General features: G+C 38.3%; 1 protein-coding gene across 1 annotated transcript in view; it reads left to right on the top strand.

Moving 5' to 3' along the window:
- The window catches only part of csmd3a (CUB and Sushi multiple domains 3a), a 302,574-nt gene that overhangs the window by 111,314 nt on the left and 169,983 nt on the right, over nt 1–21,277 (top strand). The window contains exons 18-23 of the mRNA XM_053487612.1: nt 1–54; nt 5,593–5,709; nt 8,125–8,340; nt 12,114–12,302; nt 12,688–12,857; nt 13,935–14,091. The exon at nt 1–54 is cut by the window's left edge and continues 135 nt beyond it. Of these exons, the coding sequence (XP_053343587.1) occupies nt 1–54; nt 5,593–5,709; nt 8,125–8,340; nt 12,114–12,302; nt 12,688–12,857; nt 13,935–14,091 (903 nt within the window). The remainder of the gene's footprint in view (nt 55–5,592; nt 5,710–8,124; nt 8,341–12,113; nt 12,303–12,687; nt 12,858–13,934; nt 14,092–21,277) is intronic.

The following is a 21,277-nucleotide window of genomic DNA, read 5'->3' as shown; positions in this document are numbered from 1 at the left end:
CGCTGGTGTGCGAGAGGAACCACTGGTGGAGTCACCCCCTCCCGAGCTGCGACGGTACGACCCTATAATTCTCCCTACCACGCTATTTAATGATTTTAATTAAAATCCTCAGTTCTAGGTTCTTTTTAATGACCTCGCTTCTACCCAAATGTTGTTTTATAACTAGCCGAGAGTCCGAGCTCATTAAAAGTGAAGCGGCTTTGCATGCGCAGCCCGCGGTCCGCTTGTCCGTACACACGTAAAGCCTGACAAGTCTCGCTTATTCCCGAAGCAGCCTGGTCTGAGATGTCAGGCTTATTCAGTTTTAATGACTTTATCTAATTACAGACGAATAAAAAATCGGCAGGAATATTTCGGAGAGGCTGTAATGGCACCAGAGGGCAGGAAGCTGGTGCTGGAGCACTGCATGGAGCATTATCCTGTTTGCTGGTTTATTGTTATGCATGGCACGCTCGTGTGTGTCAGTGTGTCCGAGTGTGTCCGAGTGGTGTTTATGTAACTTCAGGCCAGGCGGCAGCATAATTAAGGCATGGAAACCAACAGTGGGAAACAAACTTGGAGAAACCAAACCAAACTTCTCACAAATTTAGACTTTCGTAATGTAGTAAGCAATCCAGAAATGAGAAATGAGATGTAGAATTTATTTGCAAATGAAAATGAATTGCAAATGCTACAATTTATTGTATGTACAGTAATATGCAAATAGTCGGTGAGTTGGACAGTAATTTAAGGATTTGTTTATGTTTTCAATAGACCATAACAAAAAATATTGACAAACATCCACTTAATGAGGTCATCTGTGCCGCTTTTCGCTATTGATGAAGGATAAATCTGCTCGAATACAAAAATTGTGCTCTTAATAGTTAAATAGCACAGTTAAAAAACAACCGCAATATATCTTAATCTCAATAATCTCAATAATCTCAATCCTCTCTCACCACAAGTTCAGAAGTTCAGACACATCTTCTAATTCCTGATTTGTATTTCTTTTTACACTATAAAACAATACTGAAGGTGTTTATTAAAAATCAACAATAATCTCCTCTGAACCATTGATATTGAGATGTATCTCTGCTACTTCTGCTCTGTAAAGCTTCATAACGGCTCTAATCTGAGCTGCTGGTTGTTAATGGGTGATTTCTGAGGCCGGTGACTCTGAATGAACTTCTCCTCCGCAGCAGAGCTCAGTTTTGGTCTTGTTTTCCTGGGAAGGTCTTTATGAGAGACAGTTTCATCATGGAGCTTGATGGGTTTTACAAATGCGCGTGACACGATATTGTCCTTGCAGGAACTGATCCAAAATCAGCTGACCCTCATGTCTTAAACTAACAACTGACTCTTAATAATAATAATGATAATATCTCAGTTTTATATAGCTCCTTTCAAAATACCCAGGGTCGCTTTACAGTATAAGGCTCTTGTTGTTGATAGTATTGTTCTAGAATGTAGAAAATCACAAAACAAATAATAATAATAAAATTAGAAGATGTGCCCAAACTTTTGATGGGGACTGTAAACAAATGTGTGTATATTTAATTATGCTCTCTTAACGAAGTATCTAATTATCACATTAGGTTTACAACCTTGACTTATAAGTTTCTGCAATAAATTGTCCATCTAGTCAACTTTGTGGTTTTTGGTAACAATTATTCTGCATTACAAACACAATTCAGTTTTTGTAACACAATATCCAGTATCTCCAGCACTACACTCTTAGGCACATTTGTGCTGCATTGATTGAACCAGAGAGCACATTAGTAGATAAAACAATGACATTGTAGTACCTCATTATTCGACACACTTCGACATCTCTTTATATTAACTTTATATATATATATTTTAAATTCTGATATATTATCTTATTACTTTGACTTAATTCACTTGACATACTGTAGTTCATAATCACCACTGTGGTCTCACACCTTCAGGGTTGAGCTCAGTTAAGGGCAGCCGTAGCTCGGAGGGTTAAGGCACTGAGTTACGGATCGGAAGATCGATGGTTTGATCCCCAGCTCCACCAGGTTGCCACTGTTGGGCCCTTAAGCGCGGCCCTTAACCCTATCTGCTCCAGGGGCGCTGTATCATGGCTGACCCTGCGCTCTGACTATGCGAAAAAAGACCTGAATTGTGCTGTAATGTAATGTGTAGAGTTCCCACCAGTTCCCGCCTCAGCTCTGTCTGCATGGAGTTCGCATGTTCTCCCCGTGGTTGGTGGGTTTCCCCCACAGTCCAAAGACATGCAGCTTAGGCTAATAGGCGTTTCCAAATCGCCCATGGTGTGCATGTGTGTGCCCTGTGATGGATTGGCACCCTGTCCATGAACAAAATCCAATTCGATGGAGGAAGACCAAAACTTACAGTATTGTGCAAAAGTATAGGGCTCCCCTACCCCACCCCACCCCAGCCTAGACGGGTCACATGACGGATCTGCGGGTTTACAGTTGGGCAAGAGAGTTTCGTGTTCTGTGTTCTGTGTTCGCCTTTAATGAATATGGATAGCAAATGAAAAGAAAAGGGCAGGAGAGAAAGATTTTGGAGAAAGAATTTTTAATGCTTTTTATTTTTTATTAAGGTTGACTTTGTGTTCGGGTCACATTTAAGGCATTATGGTGACATACAACTGTGGCATTAGGGTTTAGATTCCGCACTCGCTTCATGAGGCGCACACAATAACTTATTTAATGATTTATTTAATTCTTATTTTCTTAACGCTGTTATGTCTTAATATAGATGTCAAGGATGTATGTTGTTTATTACAGTAATATGTTTTTTTTTTAAGTTTGGTTATTTTATGTGTTTCTATTGCGTTCTTTCTTTCGAGCTTTTTTCGCTAATGGATGTTAGATAAAGAGACTGCAGAAAGACTGACATGTACAGTGTATTTTAAATGATTTGTCTTATTTTTTGTAGTTGTCACAGGGTTTGAGGAACAGAAACAGAGAGAGAGAGAGAGAGAGAGACAGAGAGAGAGAGAATAAAATTTCAAAGGCTGTCTGCCTGACGCGTGGCCATTATTTCATCGGAATAGTGGAGCAACAAATGTTCTTAGTCATAGCAGAAAAATGGTCCGAAATATCATTAAGATAATGTCTTCATGTGAAGCATTTTATATTTACTTTAGGCTTATTGAATTTTCCTTTCTTTTCTTTTTGTCCTGCTTATATTTATTTAGTTGGTGTTGTAGTTGATGCGCGTGCTGTGTAACATCTTTGAAAAGAAATAGTCAGAAGAAGTTAAACGCTGCGGTTGTGATTGTGGACGTCGCCGAATTATTCCGAGTCGCTATGATGAAGTTAACGGGCTGGAAATCAGTCTGAGAGCAAAATCAGGTTAAAACACATTATTATACTAATGAATGCCTTCAATTAACTCCCTACTGATTTTCAAAATTAAATATTAGCACACACTTCTTTTTCTTGGTGAAAAAAACAAAATCCACCCAGTGTGCGGGACCTTTCCATGACTTGGTCTAAAAATATTTGCTCTTTGCTTTTGTGCATACTGTATATACTGTAGATATCCAGGTATCCAGGGTAACGTCAGCATACCAGCAATAAGGACGAACCACATCCAACAGGAGTAACTGTGGCCACAAGAGGAAGCTGTCTGAAAGGGATGTCCGGGTGCTAAACCGGATTCTATCCAAAAAACATAAAACCACGGCTGCCCAACTCACTGCAGAATTAAATGTGCACCTTGACTCTCCTGTTTTCACCAAAATTGTTCGTTGGGAGCTCCACCAGGTCAATGTACATGGCCGGGCTGCTATAGCCAAACCTATGGTCACTCGTGCCAATGCCAACTGTTGGTTTCAATGGTGCCAGCAGTGAAAAGCTTGGGCTGTGGACAATGTGAAACATGCACTGTCCACCTCCACTGTCTTTCCCATATCTGGAAGAGTTACGGTGTGGAGAAGCCCCAAAGAAGTGGACCACCCATACTGTTGCATGCCCAAAGTGAAGCATGAGGGTGGATCAGTGATGGTTTAGGCTCCAATATCATAGTACTCACTAGGCCCAATACTTGTGCTAGATGGGCGCGTCACTGCCAAGGACTGCCGAACCATTCTGGAGGACCATGTGCACCCAATGGTTCAAACATTGTATCCTGGAGGTGGTGCCATGTTTTAGGATGATAATGCACCAATACACACAGCAAGACTGTGCAGGCCATGGGAGATGTTCAACTTAACATGTTCATCAAACCACTCTGTCACCAGATCTAAATATTATTGAGCTACTTCGGGGTGTTTTGGAGGAGCGAGTCAGGAAATGTTTTCCTCCACCAGAATCACGTAGTGACCTGGCCACTATTCTGCAAGAAGAATAGCTCAAAATCCCACTGGACACTGTGCAGGACTTGTACCTGTCATTTCCAAGACGAATTGATGCTGTATTGGCCGCAAAAAGGCGCCCTACACAATACTAATGAATTATTGTGGTCTAAAACCAGGCATTTCAGTTTCATTGTCCAACCCCTGTACATATAGATTATATATACAGTATATATATAAAAGTGACTATACACGAAATGCAAGGCAGTAATGAGACTGTATGTGTTCATGGAGCAAATCGAATAGTCCAGATGTGCAGTCTCACAGTTTTGAATTTCTGTATTTGTCCTAGGGTATTTCTTATATAAAGTTTCCTTTCTCTTTGTTCTCTTTGTATAGCTCCATTCTCTCCATTTTTCTTCTTCAACGATTTGTTCTTAAAATTTAGGATCAGGCAGTGGAGAGACATAACAGCGAGGCGGAGCAATCAGGGGGATAATCTATAATGAATGTTGTAATAAGGATTGATCAAATCCCAGGGCATTATGAGAAAAGCTGCGGCAACACAGCAATCATTTTACTAAATAAAAGGAAAACTGATATGAAGGTAGCGCAACTGATTTAACCGATTAAAGAAGATATAATGCTAATGTTACTACTGTTTAATCTCCGTGTTCTTAAAGGGGTTAACAGTGTTTGTTAAGCACAGCACCATTCATCCTCTCCAGATAATAATAATAATTATTATTATTATTATTATTATTATTATTATTCGTCTATACCACTTTATCTTGTATACAGGGTTGCGGGTGTCTGGAGCCGATCCAAGGAGACTTTATACATAAACACACTCCCATGCTCGAGCAATTTGGGAACGTCAATCAGTCTAATCTCTGTGTCTTTGACATAGTGCTAACCACTATGCCACCATGCAATAATAATAATAATAATAATAATAATAGCAATAATTTCACACACATAATAGTCAACCCATGCTGTTGAGCACAGTCCTGTCGTTTCTATAGCAATGGTGGTTTGTACACGGCCGGGTTGCCAACCCTCCCTCATTTCTCATCTGGGCTTTGGGACTGGCACCAGCTGAGTAATTTGTATTGGCACGGGGTAAAGATCCTTCCCCACGTCCCTTCAGTGTCAACCTGGCGGTGGCAGGGCTTGAACCCCCTCCCCTCACCTGCCTGACTCACCCCGCCTCCTTAACTACTGTACAGTGTTTAGAGTTTAAAACATGATCACAAGTCCTGAGTGGAGAATAAGCCTTCATTTGTATATGTGTGTGTGTGTGTCTGTGTGCTTTACAGCTCTGTGTGGCGGTGATGTAAAAGGACCTGAAGGCATCATCTTGTCTCCCGGGTTCCCAGAGCTCTATCCTAACTCATTAAACTGTACGTGGACAGTGGAGGTCAGCCATGGCAAAGGTACACACACACACACACACACACACACACACACTTTAATTTTACTCACTTCTTTCTCCTGTTTTTTTTTTTTGTGTGTTAAAATAATTAGGGTTTCGTTTGCCTAGAAAAGTGTAATACAGGCAAATAAACAACATGGCTGTAAACCGCATTACTCTCACAACTTTCGTTCATTTTCCACATTAGACAGCGGACACTTCACCACAATGACCGGATCATATCCTTTACAATAAATAAGCAAATAACAATCTCTGATTTCTCGGCTGTTATAATTAAATTCTCATGACTCTTTAATCAGTGATGCTGTTTTTGAAGCACTGATAGAATTTAATGTTATTCCAGTGCGAGTCTCATTAAAGACTTATAATAAATAAAAATGTTTTTTATCCTGAAAATATGAAAAATCAAGTTTATTTTGTTAGGAATAAAAATTGTGGGCATTTTATTCCGGATTATTATATTTATATTTGAATAATAATTATTATATGTAATATATATGTACGGTATAATGTACTATACCTGACAATCACATGTACAGTGCTGGAGTTAAAAACGATATCCAATAGAGGTATTAATATGAGTCGATATACAGTACAAGACTCAAGATTTTAGTATCAGTATGAGAAAAAAATGTTTTATATATATATATATATATATATATATATATATAAAGCTGATCCTCCACGTGGTTTGATGAGCTTCGTGCTTATTGAGATGCTTTTCTGCTCACCACTGTTGTAAAGAGTGATAACCACAGTTATGTCTACTGTTTATTAGAAATTTTGATATTTTTTAATAATGTATCACGTTGACTCACGTTGATTCACGTATCGCCACACTGACTCCAAAATCATTGTTTTTTTTTTAAACTACTTTTACATTTATAATAGCGATGCATCACTCGATCAGCCAGTGACCAGAATTGTCCGGTTCTCAGTGTAATTTGCCTGTGACCAGTGATCAACCGATCAGCTCCAGATATAGATAGGCAGATATACTTTATTGATTATGAAAATGATGAAATTATTGGAAATATATAAAAATTTTGTAACGAACGCATTTTATGGTTATTAAAATCCATTATCCGATCTGCCTTTTTCTCCAAACTCTTTCAGCAAATTAGTCTCAAACCCACTCGTTACACACCAGTCTCAAAACACCGCCAGCGCTAATTAGTCAAAATTAGTCACCCGCGTGCACGCGGACGGTCAGGTGGGGTATTGGGACTTTGAAGGCGTTTGAGGCGGTAAAACTTTGTCATTTCTTTATAACTTTACAGTCGGTGGATTTCCAGCTGTTTGTTGATGTTTAGAAATAATAATTATGGCGGATGGCAGAGATACGTGTATGATCAGTATAAAATCATTTGAAGTTCAATGTTAAACTCTTGTATTTGAAGTTTGTATTGTTTAATAAATGCTGCTCTTGGGCTTTAAGTGAGGAAACTAATATTCTAAGGATCGGACTACATTTAATTAATTATTTAACTTTTTTTTAAAGATTTAAAAATGTAACAGAATCAGGAGGAAATGTACAGTAATATCTATAATTTTTTATACGTATAGAATTTTAATTAATTTAGAACATAGGAATCGTAATAATATCGTTGATGGTGAATGTTGATTCCCATGCCCAGTATATTTCCAGCACAGTCAGGGACGGCCCTGGCATGGGCCACATACAGGAGGCGGAAACCTAGAGCATCAAATGTCAGGAAGGATGCCAAACCCCCAGGGGTGCCATATGAGCAATTTTTGTTTGTTTGTTTGTTTGTTTGTTTGTTTTTCATGTTTGGCTGATGTGAACGTTTTTAGAATGGTACTACTAAATGCCTTAAGTCTTATTTGCATTTAAAACACTTGATTCATGTGACTAGTTAACATTCGTCTAACTTTATTCATCAGCTGCGACAGTCTTTCAGGGAGGCGTTCGAGGCACTGGCACATGCAAAGGATATGAGTGATTCACCCCCGGTATCGAATCATGTTTAGCGATGTTGTTTTACGGCCTTTTTTTAATTCAGCAAAAAAATATAAATAATCTAGATTTTCTAACAAGCCCTTCAGGTTTTTTTGCTAAATGTGCAACAGCTTCTATCTGACGCGTGATCTTGGTGAGCTATACTTCAGAAACGGAGCCGGTATATACAGTATACAACCTGCTGACTATCAATATTTTGATTATTTAATACAATTTTAGCATTAGAGCTTTTCTGTCTCCAATTATAAGTTTTACTTTAATGCAAAACTTCGAAACTATATTAAAAAAAAAAAAAAAAAAAAACTATAAATAAATAAATGAATGTGCCTTAGGCGTGCTTTGGAACCGGTTCTCCAGTCCCTGCTGCCATGTGAGCTGTTTCTCGCCCTCTCTCTTTGCTAAACTAATGATGATTTGGCACCCACTCTTGCTCAGGCGTTCAGTTCACCTTCCATGCTTTCCATCTGGAGGATCACCACGATTACCTGCTGGTTACCGAGAACGGCAGCTTCGCTCAGCCCCTGGCACGCCTCACAGGCTCACAGAGGCCCCCGACCCTCAACGCCGGCCTCTACGGCAACTTCCGAGCCCAGCTCCGCTTCATCTCCGACTTCTCCATCTCCTTTCACGGCTTTAACATCTCCTTCACAGGTGAGAAAGAGCTAAACATGAAACCGGAGCCTAATTAGAAACAGATTTTTAAGCTCTGTTGTTGTTGTTGTTGTTTAACAAATTAAATCTCTGATATGGGGGAACTTTTTGTAAGGAGACATATGTTTATCATTTTAATTTCAGAGTCAAAAGAACGACAGAGTGATGGGGGAATGTTTTTTTTTGTTTCATCTGAATCATCTGCCTCCATCTAAACCCTATCCTCTGCATCCTCTTCTCTCACACCAACTAACTTCATGTTCTCTCTCACTGCATCCATAAATCTCCTCTTTGGTCTTCCTCTAGACCTCCCGCCTGGCAGTTCCAACCTCAGCATCCTTTTACCGATATATTCAAAACCTCTTCTCCAAACCACCTCAATCTGGCCTCTCTGACTTTATCCCCAAAAAATCATAATCTCATTCTTGATCCTATCTATCCTTGTCACTTCCAAGAGAACCTTCAACTCTGCCTTCTGTCTTTTCTTCAGTGCCACTATCTCCAAGCCGTAGAGCATCGCTGGTCTCACCACTGTCCTGTACACCTTTCCTTTCACTCTCGTTAATACTCTTTTATCACACGACACACCTGAAACTTTTCTAAAAAGTATATATTTATTAACATTTTAAATAAAAAAGTTTTTTTTAACAAAATCCAAACTTTTAAAACAAAAACCTATACTATCAATTGTTGCCATGACTATTATTGCATTATTATTATTATTATTATTATTATTATTTATTTTTTATATAGTAACAATAATAAGTAATAATATTCATAATAATATTCATAATAATAATAATAATAATAATAATAATAATCCTGTTTACCTTTCTGGCACTTTCTTCTTACCTTATCTCATTATTATTAGTAGTGGTAGTAGTAGTAATTCATGTATTTATTTATTTATTTATTTATTCTGGTTAAACCTGTTTACTGCCTAGGATTTTTTCCTACCCTATTTATTATTATTATTATTATTATTATTATTATTATTATTATTATTATGATTATTATTATTATAACTACTGCTGCTTCTAATAATAATCATAATAATAATAATAATCATATTGTAAGAAAAAGTTTTGATTATTATTATTAGTATTATTATTATTATTACTACTACTACTACTACTAATAATAATAATAATAATAATAATAATAATAAAAGATCATTTGTAATTTTAATTTAACTGATTGCCAGTTCACCTCCATAGTTGTCTTCATGCCCAAACTAATCAGGTTTTCCAGGATTTCTCCAAAAAGTGGACACACTTTTCATCCAAAAATAACTGCAGTACAGATGTGACAGATATAATATGAATAAGGCCCAGACATTCTCAGCCTCATACAGAAGTTCCTACGCAACTACTTGGCAGTAAAGGGTTTATCTGCAGTAGGGGTTTCAGATACTGCAGGGGGTTAAACTGGATTTCTGTGCACTCTTGTATCTCTGGCGATAAAGCCACCTCACGGGCGCCTGAACGCCTTTAACGCGTTGATAAAATGTAATCGTTCTGCAACAGCTTGAGGTCCGTCTCGTCTCGGCTGCCAATCGGGAGCTCGGGACTTATCACTGGCACCTACTGGCTTTAACACCCTGAGGTAATGAATGTGAGACCACGCATAACCGTGTGCATATATGATGTGAGATCACGCGCCAGATCGCTCCTCCTTGATAAAATACAGTAGCTAGGGGTTAAACCTGTGCTGTCAGAACGGACTTATCGAAATTTTAATGAGAGGAAAAAAAAAAGACAAAACTCCCCAAAAGCTACTTTCCTGTTGAGATAAAAAAGCCTCAGAAATTCATGAGCACTTTAAATCCTTAACCCGTGCGCCTACGGTTAAACATCGCTCGCTGACAAAAGAGCTCTTTGCTCGAACGAGAGGCTTTAAGGACTCTGACTGCGTACTTTTAAAGCATGTGAACAGGCAGGCAGGAAGGTCTAACTAATAAAGTAGTTTCTAGCAAACTACTACACCTTAATTATACACCTGTGGTAATGAAGATTTGTACATTCGCATATATGTTTTTTTTTAATTTAAGGCAGGATGTTGACCTTTTGGTATTATTTGGACACGTTGACACATGATGCATGATTTTATTTTATATTTTTGCCAGCAAGGTCTACAGGAATGAAAAGCTAATTGATCTTTGGAGGACTGTGTTTGTCATGCTAACTCGGCACCGGGCTTTAGCATGCAGAGCACGCTACGCTTTCCACTGGGAACTAATGCAATGGCCAAGAAAAGGCACAGCTTGGTTTATTTCTTTTTTTTTATATATATATATTTTATGATGATGATTTTTTTCCACAAAAACCTTTAAGGCGAATTCTCACAGGTTTCCGGATGTGTGAAGAAAGAGCGATGGCGTGGCCTCACAGTGATGCAGAGTTAATGCTCGGTGCACAGGGGTCCAAATTGGTGCACATTAGCACGCGTTGATTGGTGCCGTAGCGCGTTGGGGTTGTTAGCCTGGTGTTTCCATTTGCACCTTAAGTACTTTATGAAACATGACTGGAAATGCCGCAGGTAAAACTCTGACTTCAGTACTGTACTTCAGCTTTTCCCCAAAGCCCTCATGGATGGTTTTATAGTAGAGAATAATTGGTAGGACTGAGTTCCCTTTTTCTTCCCAGTTTTGGTCACCTGCCACTTCCTTCCCAGCAGCCACCTCAACAGCTTCCTGCAGCAGAGTGCTAACTTCTCCATGCTTTCAGCTAAGGCACATTTAGACAGACCATTGCCTCTTGCATCTTGCAACTGTTTTAAGTTCAGTTTTTAAAGTTCAACTTTTATTTGTCACATACACATTACTGTAAAGTGAAATTCTTTATTTTGCATATCCTGGCTTCTTGTTCGTAGGCTGCGGTCAGAGCTCAGGGTCAGCCATTATACGGCGCCTCTGGAGTAGACAGAGTTAAGGACCCTTCTCAAGAGCCCAACAGCGGCAATCTGGCGGAGCTGGGGCTCGAACCATCGACCTTCCGATCAGTAACTCGGAAAATAATGTCACAGGACGGCATTTTTCACCCACTCCCGCTTCAACTTGTACAGTATACATAGGTCACAGAAGGCTGGACTGGAAAATTGGAAAGGAGGCCAGGAAGATAAGGAAAACTGATACCTACAGTTGGCGATAATGCAACTTCTGGGAGTCCAACCAACCAAAGAGGATGCCCACATTTTTTTTCTAGTCACTGATTACAAGATCTGGACCTGCTTAAATGGTTAAGGCTATGGGTTACTGGGCTATTCATCAGGAGATCTGGGGTTCAAGCTCCAGCATCGCCAAGTCCTGGTTGACCCTGCGCTCCGCTCCAGCTTTCAAACTGGGATATGTGAAAAAATAATTTCACTTTGTACATGTGACAAATAATTGAATGTTATTATTGTTGTTGAGATTCCTCCTTCAAAACCCCACTTTTATTTTGAATCTGTTACTTTTTCACCACTTGCTGGATTCAGTGTATAATCGTACACATGGTTGACTTCTGCTCTCCCTTAAACTTGTTCAATAAACTTGTTCTGAGCTTGACCACCTACAATATGTTTCCTTCTATTACCATCTACCTGCTCTTTCTGGACTAACCCTAAATCATACCAAAGCAAAACTATGACAGGCTTCTTATTTCTCCAGCTATTCATACATCATTTGGACATCCTGCCACAATGCTGTAAACAATGTCAAATGTATAGTAATACAACTTATATAGCATGTTTTTTTATAGCATTCGTTTTGTGTTTCTGTGCGTATTTTAACCCAGAGTACGATCTGGAGCCGTGTGAAGACCCGGGTGCGCCTCGATTCGGTGGCCACAGCAGCAGCAGATTCAGCGTGGGGGACTCGGTGACGTTCTGGTGCCTGCCAGGTTATCGGCTGCAGGGCCCACGGGGCGTCACGTGCCTGGGTGGCGGACGGCGCACATGGAGCGCCCCTCTGCCAAGGTGTGTGGGTACGTGGTGAGCCGATTTCATTCGCTTAGAGCTGGGCAGCTTCTTCAGGGGTTGCATTGAGGCACGGTGATGTTTAGGGGTAATTTACAAAACTTTTTACTTGCATTTCAGGGGTGTTAATTTGGTTTTAGTATAGAATGTATAGTATAAGTTTAGAGCTACAGGGAGTGAGTAGAAAAAGATAAAAAAAACTTGCTGTTGAAATGTCCAGTGCCTCAAATGCAACTCGTGAGTGACAAGGTCATCTGCTGGGTTTTTGTATAGGGAATATGTGAAGCTAGTGCATCTCTTACTCATGTCAATCATAGACATTTATTATGATGTCCTGTATAACGTAATTGTACGCCGTCTATTCATCTGCATCGATCTGCCTGTCTTCCTCAGCTGAATGTGGATCGACCGTTTCCCAGAACGCAGGAGTTCTCTTGTCCCCGAACTACCCTCTGAATTACGAGAACAACCATGAGTGCATTTATAACATTCAAGTGCAGAGGGGAAAAGGTATCAACATTACGGCAAGCAGCTTCCGTCTGGCTCAAGGTGACATCTTAAAGGTAAGCAAAGCAACAAGCAGATCTCTTTCTGTCTTTCTTTCTATTTCTCATAAAAGGATGAGGGCTGATTACGGAAATCTTCCTTTTTTATGACACTATGCATACGCTAAAAGCTTATTTTGTAATTTGTTGCTTTATCCAGGACCTGGAGCGATCAGAGCGTAGCATAGCTATTAGTAATACTTAAAGCAGCTGACACGTAGTGTAGAATAATGTATGTTAAAATAGGTTAAACCGCTTTACTGAGCAATTTTCGGAAATAAAATAGATCCGTTATTGGAAGTTACTCATCACGGTGTCACCTCAGACTGTAGTGTGCCAAGTGCACAGATCCAAAATAGTTTAAAGTTTAATGCATGTCATATCTGTTCGGGCCAAAAGTTAGCACTTAGTGAGATGAAATGCATCAAAAAAACTTTGCTAAAAAAAAAGAAAAAGATAGAAAGAAAGAGAAAAAAAACAGCTATTGTTTGTTGATGCTTATTTATTTATTTATTTTATTTATTTATTTACTTACTTACCTATAAGCATAAGGGAAATGTAAAAATTACTGATTAAATATAAATAATAATATGATAATGATGATGATGATGATGACTATCATCCATGACTTAATAATAAATATGTAATTTCTGATTTGTTTTTTACATAAAATTGCTAGAATGCCATTTTATTATGACAAGTTCCTGATCATGATAATAACAATAAATCTTTTATTGTTTATTTCAATTATTAAAAACCTTTTATAAGAGTTTTAAATATTAATATATCCAAGTAAAATTCATTTGTTGCAAGATGAATTTATTAATTAATCAGTAATCATTAATTATTTGTAAAGTGATATATAGTCACACAAATTTATTTAAGCAACCCTAAACTTTTATAAATGATTTATTCCTGTACCTTAAACTTGAATTTTTTTTAAATAACATTTGTATGTATATTATATTTGTATATATATATTATTTGTATTGTTTATGTTCATAAAAAAATGGATAATTATGAACAGTAAACTCGTTGTTAAGAATGAAGCATCTCTACTCACTCAAGCCTGTGTTTGTTTCTGGGGTTTCTCAGATTTACGACGGACCGGATAACACGGCAGATGTTATCGGCGCGTTCTCCAGTTCCTCCATGCTGGGAGTCACGCTCAGCAGCACATCAAACCACCTCTGGCTGGAATTCTTCTCGGATCAAGAAGACACCGCGGAGGGCTTCAAACTCATCTACAGCAGTAAGGGCTCGATTTTACCGTAGCTGTTCCTTTTTAACTGGACGACGCGAACAGATTTAAGATTAAAGCATACTGTATGATAACACTGATTTTATCTGTGAGAGGGGTTCAGTTCCAAGAGTTTGGGTGGCACAGAACCATGTTTTCCTTAGGGCATTCTTCAGGTCCTCACAATACGCGTTCAAGTCTTACATAGTAGTTTGTTTCTTCCGCTTGAACACAGCTGATTTAACTAATCCAGGTTCAGTGGGTGTGTGTAAATGTTGGTAAATTCCAGCCTCTGCTGGACACTGCTTCATCGATGTTTCTTGGGGGCCAGAAGAATTGGAACATTGTCAGAGAAAGGTTCTCTTGCAATACGTGCTCTTTGCAATACGACGCTTATTAAGGAGCTGAAGACTAAACTACTGATTAAATGCAGAAGACTCCTATCCAAGTGTGTTGTCACTTTCACCTGTTTGGTCCTCTGGAAGCAGCGCGATGAGAACGAAGATTCACTCCTGATGAAGAAGTGAAGACAACGGTGCATTTGCCACTCGCACCTCAGCCTAAAACGTTTTTAATGCGGCAATATGAAAGCTTGTAGACAGGTGGACCAAGTGTAATGAATAGCAAGGGGATTATGTCGAAAAATGATGGATTTGTCTTTTCAATTTTAAAGACATATTGCTGATGATTTTTCCACTTCTTTATAAAGTAAGAAATAAAACAATTGGTGTTGTGCTGTTATAGGAAAATAACCAGCAACAAAGTATTACTGTTAGGCCGAAATATATTTCCATGCAAAAAAACATTTTGTCACATTACTCTCCAATCTTACTGTGTTGTATTAAGATTATCATGTTTAAGTTAAATCAACTGAAAATTTCCCTCTTTTGCATTCATCTTCCTGATTCAAATTCTCATCGATTATTTCAGGCAAGACAAGTCTAGGATTGTTTAATGGACGATACTGAAACAATTTTCCTGTGTAGTTAAAATACCACAATTGTTTAGAGATGGAAGTTGGTTTAGAGGTCTGAGTTGCTTCTGTAATCAGGAGGTCAGGACTTCAAACCACAATATTGCCACTATGCATGAATTGGTGTTGGCAACACAGCACTGGTCACTGACCGATTTACAAAAACCCAACCGCTTATATGGAAGTCCTGCTGGTGTGTGTCAATGGAGAAGGGACCAGACATAATATTTGAGTTTTCGAATATATGTCAAATATACTATATATAATATATAATAATATATATAGTTACTATAATTACTTTTAAAACACACATTTTACTGCTACCTGAATATATAAATGCTGCCGCAAAAAATGTAGAACTCACAAAATATTCATATTCATATTATTTGGCCATAGAAACGACGGAAAACAACTATTAAAGCATGTGTTCATGTGCTATTTCTTTGCCTGTGTGACTCATTTAAAACATAACTTTTTGCACAGTCGTGTTTTTCTAGTTGTTTAAAATAAAACAAAATACAGTGGAACCTCAGATTGCGAGTAACGCGGTTTGCGAGTGTTCTGCAAGATGAGCGAAGATTTTTTATAAATTTTGATTTGGAAATGAACAAGTCTTGGTTTACGAGTATCTTGTATCACGCATGCGCTTCTTCTTTTGACGCCGAGCTCCACCAAGTTGCCACTGTTGGGCCCTTGAGCCAGGCCCTTAACACCTACAGGGGTCCTGTACCTTGGAAGAACCTTCCCATCCCAAGTCTTTGTGCAAGTTGTTTTTACAAACATGATATTGTATAACAACTTCATACAGTATACACACCTGTGTTTTGTCGCTACACTACTCTCAAAGCTCATTTCGTAGGAAAATCAAAACAGAACTTTCCGACCAATCAAAAACAGAACCGGGAATTCTTCGGCGCTGGACATGATTTAACACTGTTGGTCAAAAAGAATTTGCAAACCGAAAATCTTCTCTGTGTGATGAGGAATAATGAGGTTCAGAAGGTCAGATAGATGAGTCTCGCTCTCTGTCATACTTATTAGTCCGTCCCATACTCCCTCAGTCTCTCACCTCGATTTTACATAATGAAAAATGTAACCCCCATTTATTTTTATTCCTTAATTAACTTATTCATTACATTATTAACTTGGACTCTATTGTAAAACAACCCTTCTGTCTTGCACCTAATTTTCTTTGCTTGGTATTACAGGGTCCAACCTGCAGCATTGGCGTTAATCAAAAGTCGATCGCCGTTTCATCAAAAGGCTAGCATTACTTTGCTCTCATGGGACAGTTAAATAATAATTAATAATTAATTTTTCGTAGATTTTCCAACTGCAGGCTTTTTTTTTTTTTTAAATCTGTTTTCATTCGTAAATACTGTGCTGTCCTATTGCAATTTTTTTTCTTACTATTCCTTTTGTCTAATCAAATCCTCTTCTCAATTTCACTATGTTTTTTGGGTGACTTGTCTCCGCAATTTTCTTCATTTTTGTCCTACGCCTAATCGCCTATATAAAAATATTGCACATTTCAGTCTCACACACTCGAGTTCTTCGATAGACAGTTGTGTTCTCGTGATTGTGTTTTACATATTATGTCAAATTTGGCACTTGTTTTAAAATAAAATTAAATCAGGCATGCAGGGTCATGGTTCAGACTCACTCAAGCTGATTAGTTTTTGCAATGGTTCCTTATATAAAAAATATTGATTTGATTGAAAGAATAAAGCGAGGTCAACAAGTATATTCAAACAGAGACAGATACACCTGAAAAGTTGAAATGTTTCAAAGGTTTGAGATTCACAGACTTCTTATGGCAGAATGAGAAATTGATTAAAGTACCCTTGAGGATGAAAGAACCCTAATTATGTTAGCATCCGCCATCTCCAGTGTTGGTACAAGTCTGTCAATATATGATGAGCATTTAAGTCAAACTGGGGTTTTTGAATGTGCAGAATAACAGAACATGGTTATAAGAGTGAAGGAAAAAAAAAACTTTGTCTCTATATAATCTCCTGCTACACTAATGTTTCTAGCATCAAAGTAGAAAGGTTTATTCATACACCGAAGCCAGAATCGGACTGTTTAATTGCCCAAACGTGGAAATGCCTTACAGGGGATGTCGCTATAACTTCGGCCCAAGTTCCTAAAATATGCATGTGGTGTTGGTAAATGATTGTGTGTACAGTTCTGATAGCAGACGTGTCTCTTCTTTCACCTTCATGAGAAACCATTACACCTTTATTCACCAGAAATTTTATTACAAGTCCTAGTTTGACTTGAACGGCCCTCGTATTTGCCATTGTGGAGAATTACATCCAGATTTACATTAGAGTGTAATAAATGTGAGCAAATGGAGAACAGGTATCTATAGTTTGTTCTAGGACAAATCAATCTTGCATTGCAGTTAATTTTTAAATATATTCTTTTAATGAAATCTTTTGTAAAGTCTTGAGCAGGGCACACAGAAAACACAGAAACCTGGTGATGGAGGTTGAGGGGAAAAGTAACAGTCAGGGGGGAAGGTGTAGAAGGTGTTTTTGAAAGTGGCAGTGGTCGCGCTAAGCTAAGCGATGATTGTTTGCTGGCGGAGGCTAAAGTTGAGGATGTGGTCGAAGCCTGGCTTGGTCCATCCTTGGCGGCATGCCTCTTGAAGAAGAGTGTCCGGAGCTGTCAGCTGTCAAAATGCAAAAAGACAAAATTGGTGGCGAATTTAATACCCAAGACCTGCTACTCACCAGACTGATGCTCGACTGGCCTTGTATAGACAGCCGATGATATGGGATGGTAGCCGGTTATGCGTTGTCGGTCCTGGTTTTAGTTGGGGGGGCCCGCAATGAGCAGTGGAGCTGGCCTTGGTGCTGAAGCAACTTCATGGCTTTGTTTTACCGGTTGAAAGAGGAGCGTTAACATGGCAGGTGGCGTTGGCTGTGCACTATCACACTTAATATAATTTTGAAGAAATGCATGAATGAAAGGGTTGTTGGCACTCTCATGAAACTGATGTTGCAGTTTAAACATCAAAGCCAAATTTGGATTGTGACAGATAAGATACAGTTTGATGTTCTAAATTCATCAAATCAAAGCAGATGTTTTAAAAGTTACTATTTTTTAAACAATTAACCAAGCCCTTAGAGCTCCCTAATGTGTGTGTGTGTGTGTGTGTGTGTGTGTGTGTGTGTGTGTGTGTGTTAATGCTCCAACGGAAACTCCCCTCAGTTAATACATTGTTCATACCTCAAACTCCTTTGAACTCCAAATGTGCAGTTTCAGCATCTCTGTAAATGAACTCTTGCTGAGTCACGCCCCCAGAAAACAGCAGAGCTGAGCAACAAATAGGGGGAGGTAATCTCTTCTTGTATTAGGTCACATTAGGAGGGAAAGATTATATAAAATAAAAAACAGGGAATGTATACAAACACAGGTGATCTGTCAGAATTTCTTAAAGTGGCAAAAATTTTAATTGTGTAATAGTTGCCCTCTAATACTGCTTATGCATTGGGGTGGTTATGTTACACAAATCTGGCAACCTTGGTCATTATATCACTTTATGTCCCCATGAAACATTGTCCTGAGTGTTGCTTCGCCATGTAGAATGATATTTATATCAATAAACCAAACAATTTCCTTTATTTCTACCCAGACATGCTACACAAACTCCATAACAGCATAATAAGCAGTCATAACAGCACGCTGTTCCACATGCTTCTCATTTTGCTGTTGAATTTCCCTGTTTAATTTTATTACCACGTACTCCGGATCCATTACACTGCGTTTAAGCTACTCTTTTCCTCCGGGACATCAACTCCTGATGGGCCTGGTGGTGCTCGTCTCACTCGCACCTTTCCTAATGAGTTAATTAGGCATGCCGCTCGCTCGTTAAGCTCTGATTAACTCATAATGGTTTGAATGATATTATTTGTGTCCCTATTTATTACAATTACTTATACAGAGGACATCCTTTGTGAGTGTAATTTTTAATTATATACACTGGAATCTTCATGTCAGGCTCGGTTAAGCCACAGTGATATATTTTCCTACCAACTAACTACACCGGATGTTGAGTTCGCTTTTGCAAGGTCACATGGGTACTCAGCGATACACGTTTTCATATTCTGAATGCTCGGGTAGAATCAAACAGCAAGCTTAAAGACGAGTGAATATAAATGGCTAAATAACATTTTTGCTATTGATGGAAAGAATCCCTGGCTCCTCTCTTTCATTCCGTAAAGCGGATAAGCCTAAAGAGCAAATTGGCAAGTCGTTAATGCTTTAAAGAAACATCCTTACTTTACACTTAGCAGGAAGCTTTGTATACAGTAAAGCAAATAAACTAGTTAAAAGGATGCTAAATATTTGCATGTGTGTCTCATATATATATATATATATATTGATGATAAACCAAAATATACTTCATTAGCGCTTTTACAAGAATAAAATCTGACATAATTTCCTGCATTATTTTTAAAAGCCTCAAAACTAAAACGGTCCCAACATTAACCTTGCATGCATATTTATATATATTTTTTATGTTATTCAGTCCTGCTTTTCGTTTTGACATATTTTCCCCTCATTACTGTAATAACCTTTTTTCATCCTTATTAATGCTTTATGTTTGCCTTAACTAGAGGGATAACCTTGAGCATACATTTCTCACAGTATTATCCTAGCACGCAAATCAGGTAAATGATTTTAACACAAAGCAGAACGGTCTCAAATGCTTATTCATATATTCACAGCAGGCATGTTTCTGAAGCAATTTTTCGAGACATATTTGATTTATTCAGAACAAACAGGCTGGTTTACACCCGGCATTTAATGCACAGTGACATGTAAAATGCCAGACCATGCATTCTGCTGTAAGCTGTATTTAAACACTACAATCTGCAAAGATCTTGTTTGTGTATACAGCTTGTACTTACATATCAAACGGTGACTATTATTGTTATGTTTAGCCAAACCAGAAAAAAAATATGCATATTCTGTTTATTTATTCTCCTATAGTGACAATCCAATGAGTACATAATGACAGCTGGATTAGTCTCTCAGGTCAGACCTCAAGCTTCGAATTTGGAACATTTTGTAAACAACTGTGGACAAGAAACTCCTACTTTCTCAAAATGAACCAGTTTGACTGACACCGCAGGCAATCAGCGACAGATTTTCCAGCTAGCAAACACACAAGAGCATCTTGTTTACCCGTCAAGTGCTTTACACTAAACTGCTGAATTACATTTAAACATGGTATTCTGCACAAAATGTACATCCATGGTACACAACTCTTCTTACCATTAAGCAGAAACCCGGATAACACTGTTTCATATTTCACTGCACACCTCTCCAGTGCATGTCTGCATATCATTTTTAAAGGCATCCTGGCTATAAGCATCTAAATATATTAAAAAAATAATAATAACATTGCCAAAAAACTTCAACTCTATGCAAGCTGTGCATTATGCAATAACCACCAATCATCCTCGCTGTACCTAATAAAATACTGCCCTCAGACAGTACAGTGCAGAATAAAAATGTTTTGTTTTTTTTACCATCAGATTAGTTTAACATTAGCTTTCTGATAAATGGTTATATAGTTAACTGAGCTGAAGAACATGGTCTCACTTTTTTCAGTGATCTTTTATTTTTGCTTTGTTAAGCAAATCTTGAAGGAAGTTTGCTAAGTGGGTATATAAAAAGTTCTTTATATACTGACGATAAAACCAAAAAAACTACACAATTTTTTAAATAATTATAAATGATTAATAGCCATCCCCAAACCCGTAACTTTGATTGTGACCATGTTGGTTATGGCACCATTATGGTTGGGGCAATGTTCCGGATGTTGGGGCAATTCTGGTATTACAGTAGATTGTTTTTTTACTGTAATACCAAAGCCAATTCACAAGCCAGGGGTAGCTTATGGCGCTTTTCCACTGCATAGTACGGCACGGCACGGTTCAGTTCAGGTCCGGAAGATTCCAAGTTTAAACCCCACAACCACCAAGTTGCCACTGTTGGGCCCTTGAGCAAGGCCCTTAACCCTCAACTGCTCAGATGTGTAATGAAAAATTTTTAAAAAAAGTCCCTCTGGATAAGAGCGTCTGCCAAATGCACAAATATTAAAGCATTGCTTTAATAAAATGACTTTGGCCCAACATTAACTATGATGTTGGAATTACATTAAACATGTTCAATGTTGTAAATATCACTGTAAAGCAGTATTTAGTA

This window comes from Clarias gariepinus, chromosome 26 (assembly GCF_024256425.1).
Source record: "Clarias gariepinus isolate MV-2021 ecotype Netherlands chromosome 26, CGAR_prim_01v2, whole genome shotgun sequence".
Lineage (NCBI taxonomy): Eukaryota > Metazoa > Chordata > Actinopteri > Siluriformes > Clariidae > Clarias > Clarias gariepinus.
The sequence above is the reverse complement of the archived record's forward strand: the minus strand, read 5'-3'. Positions and strand labels throughout refer to the sequence as shown.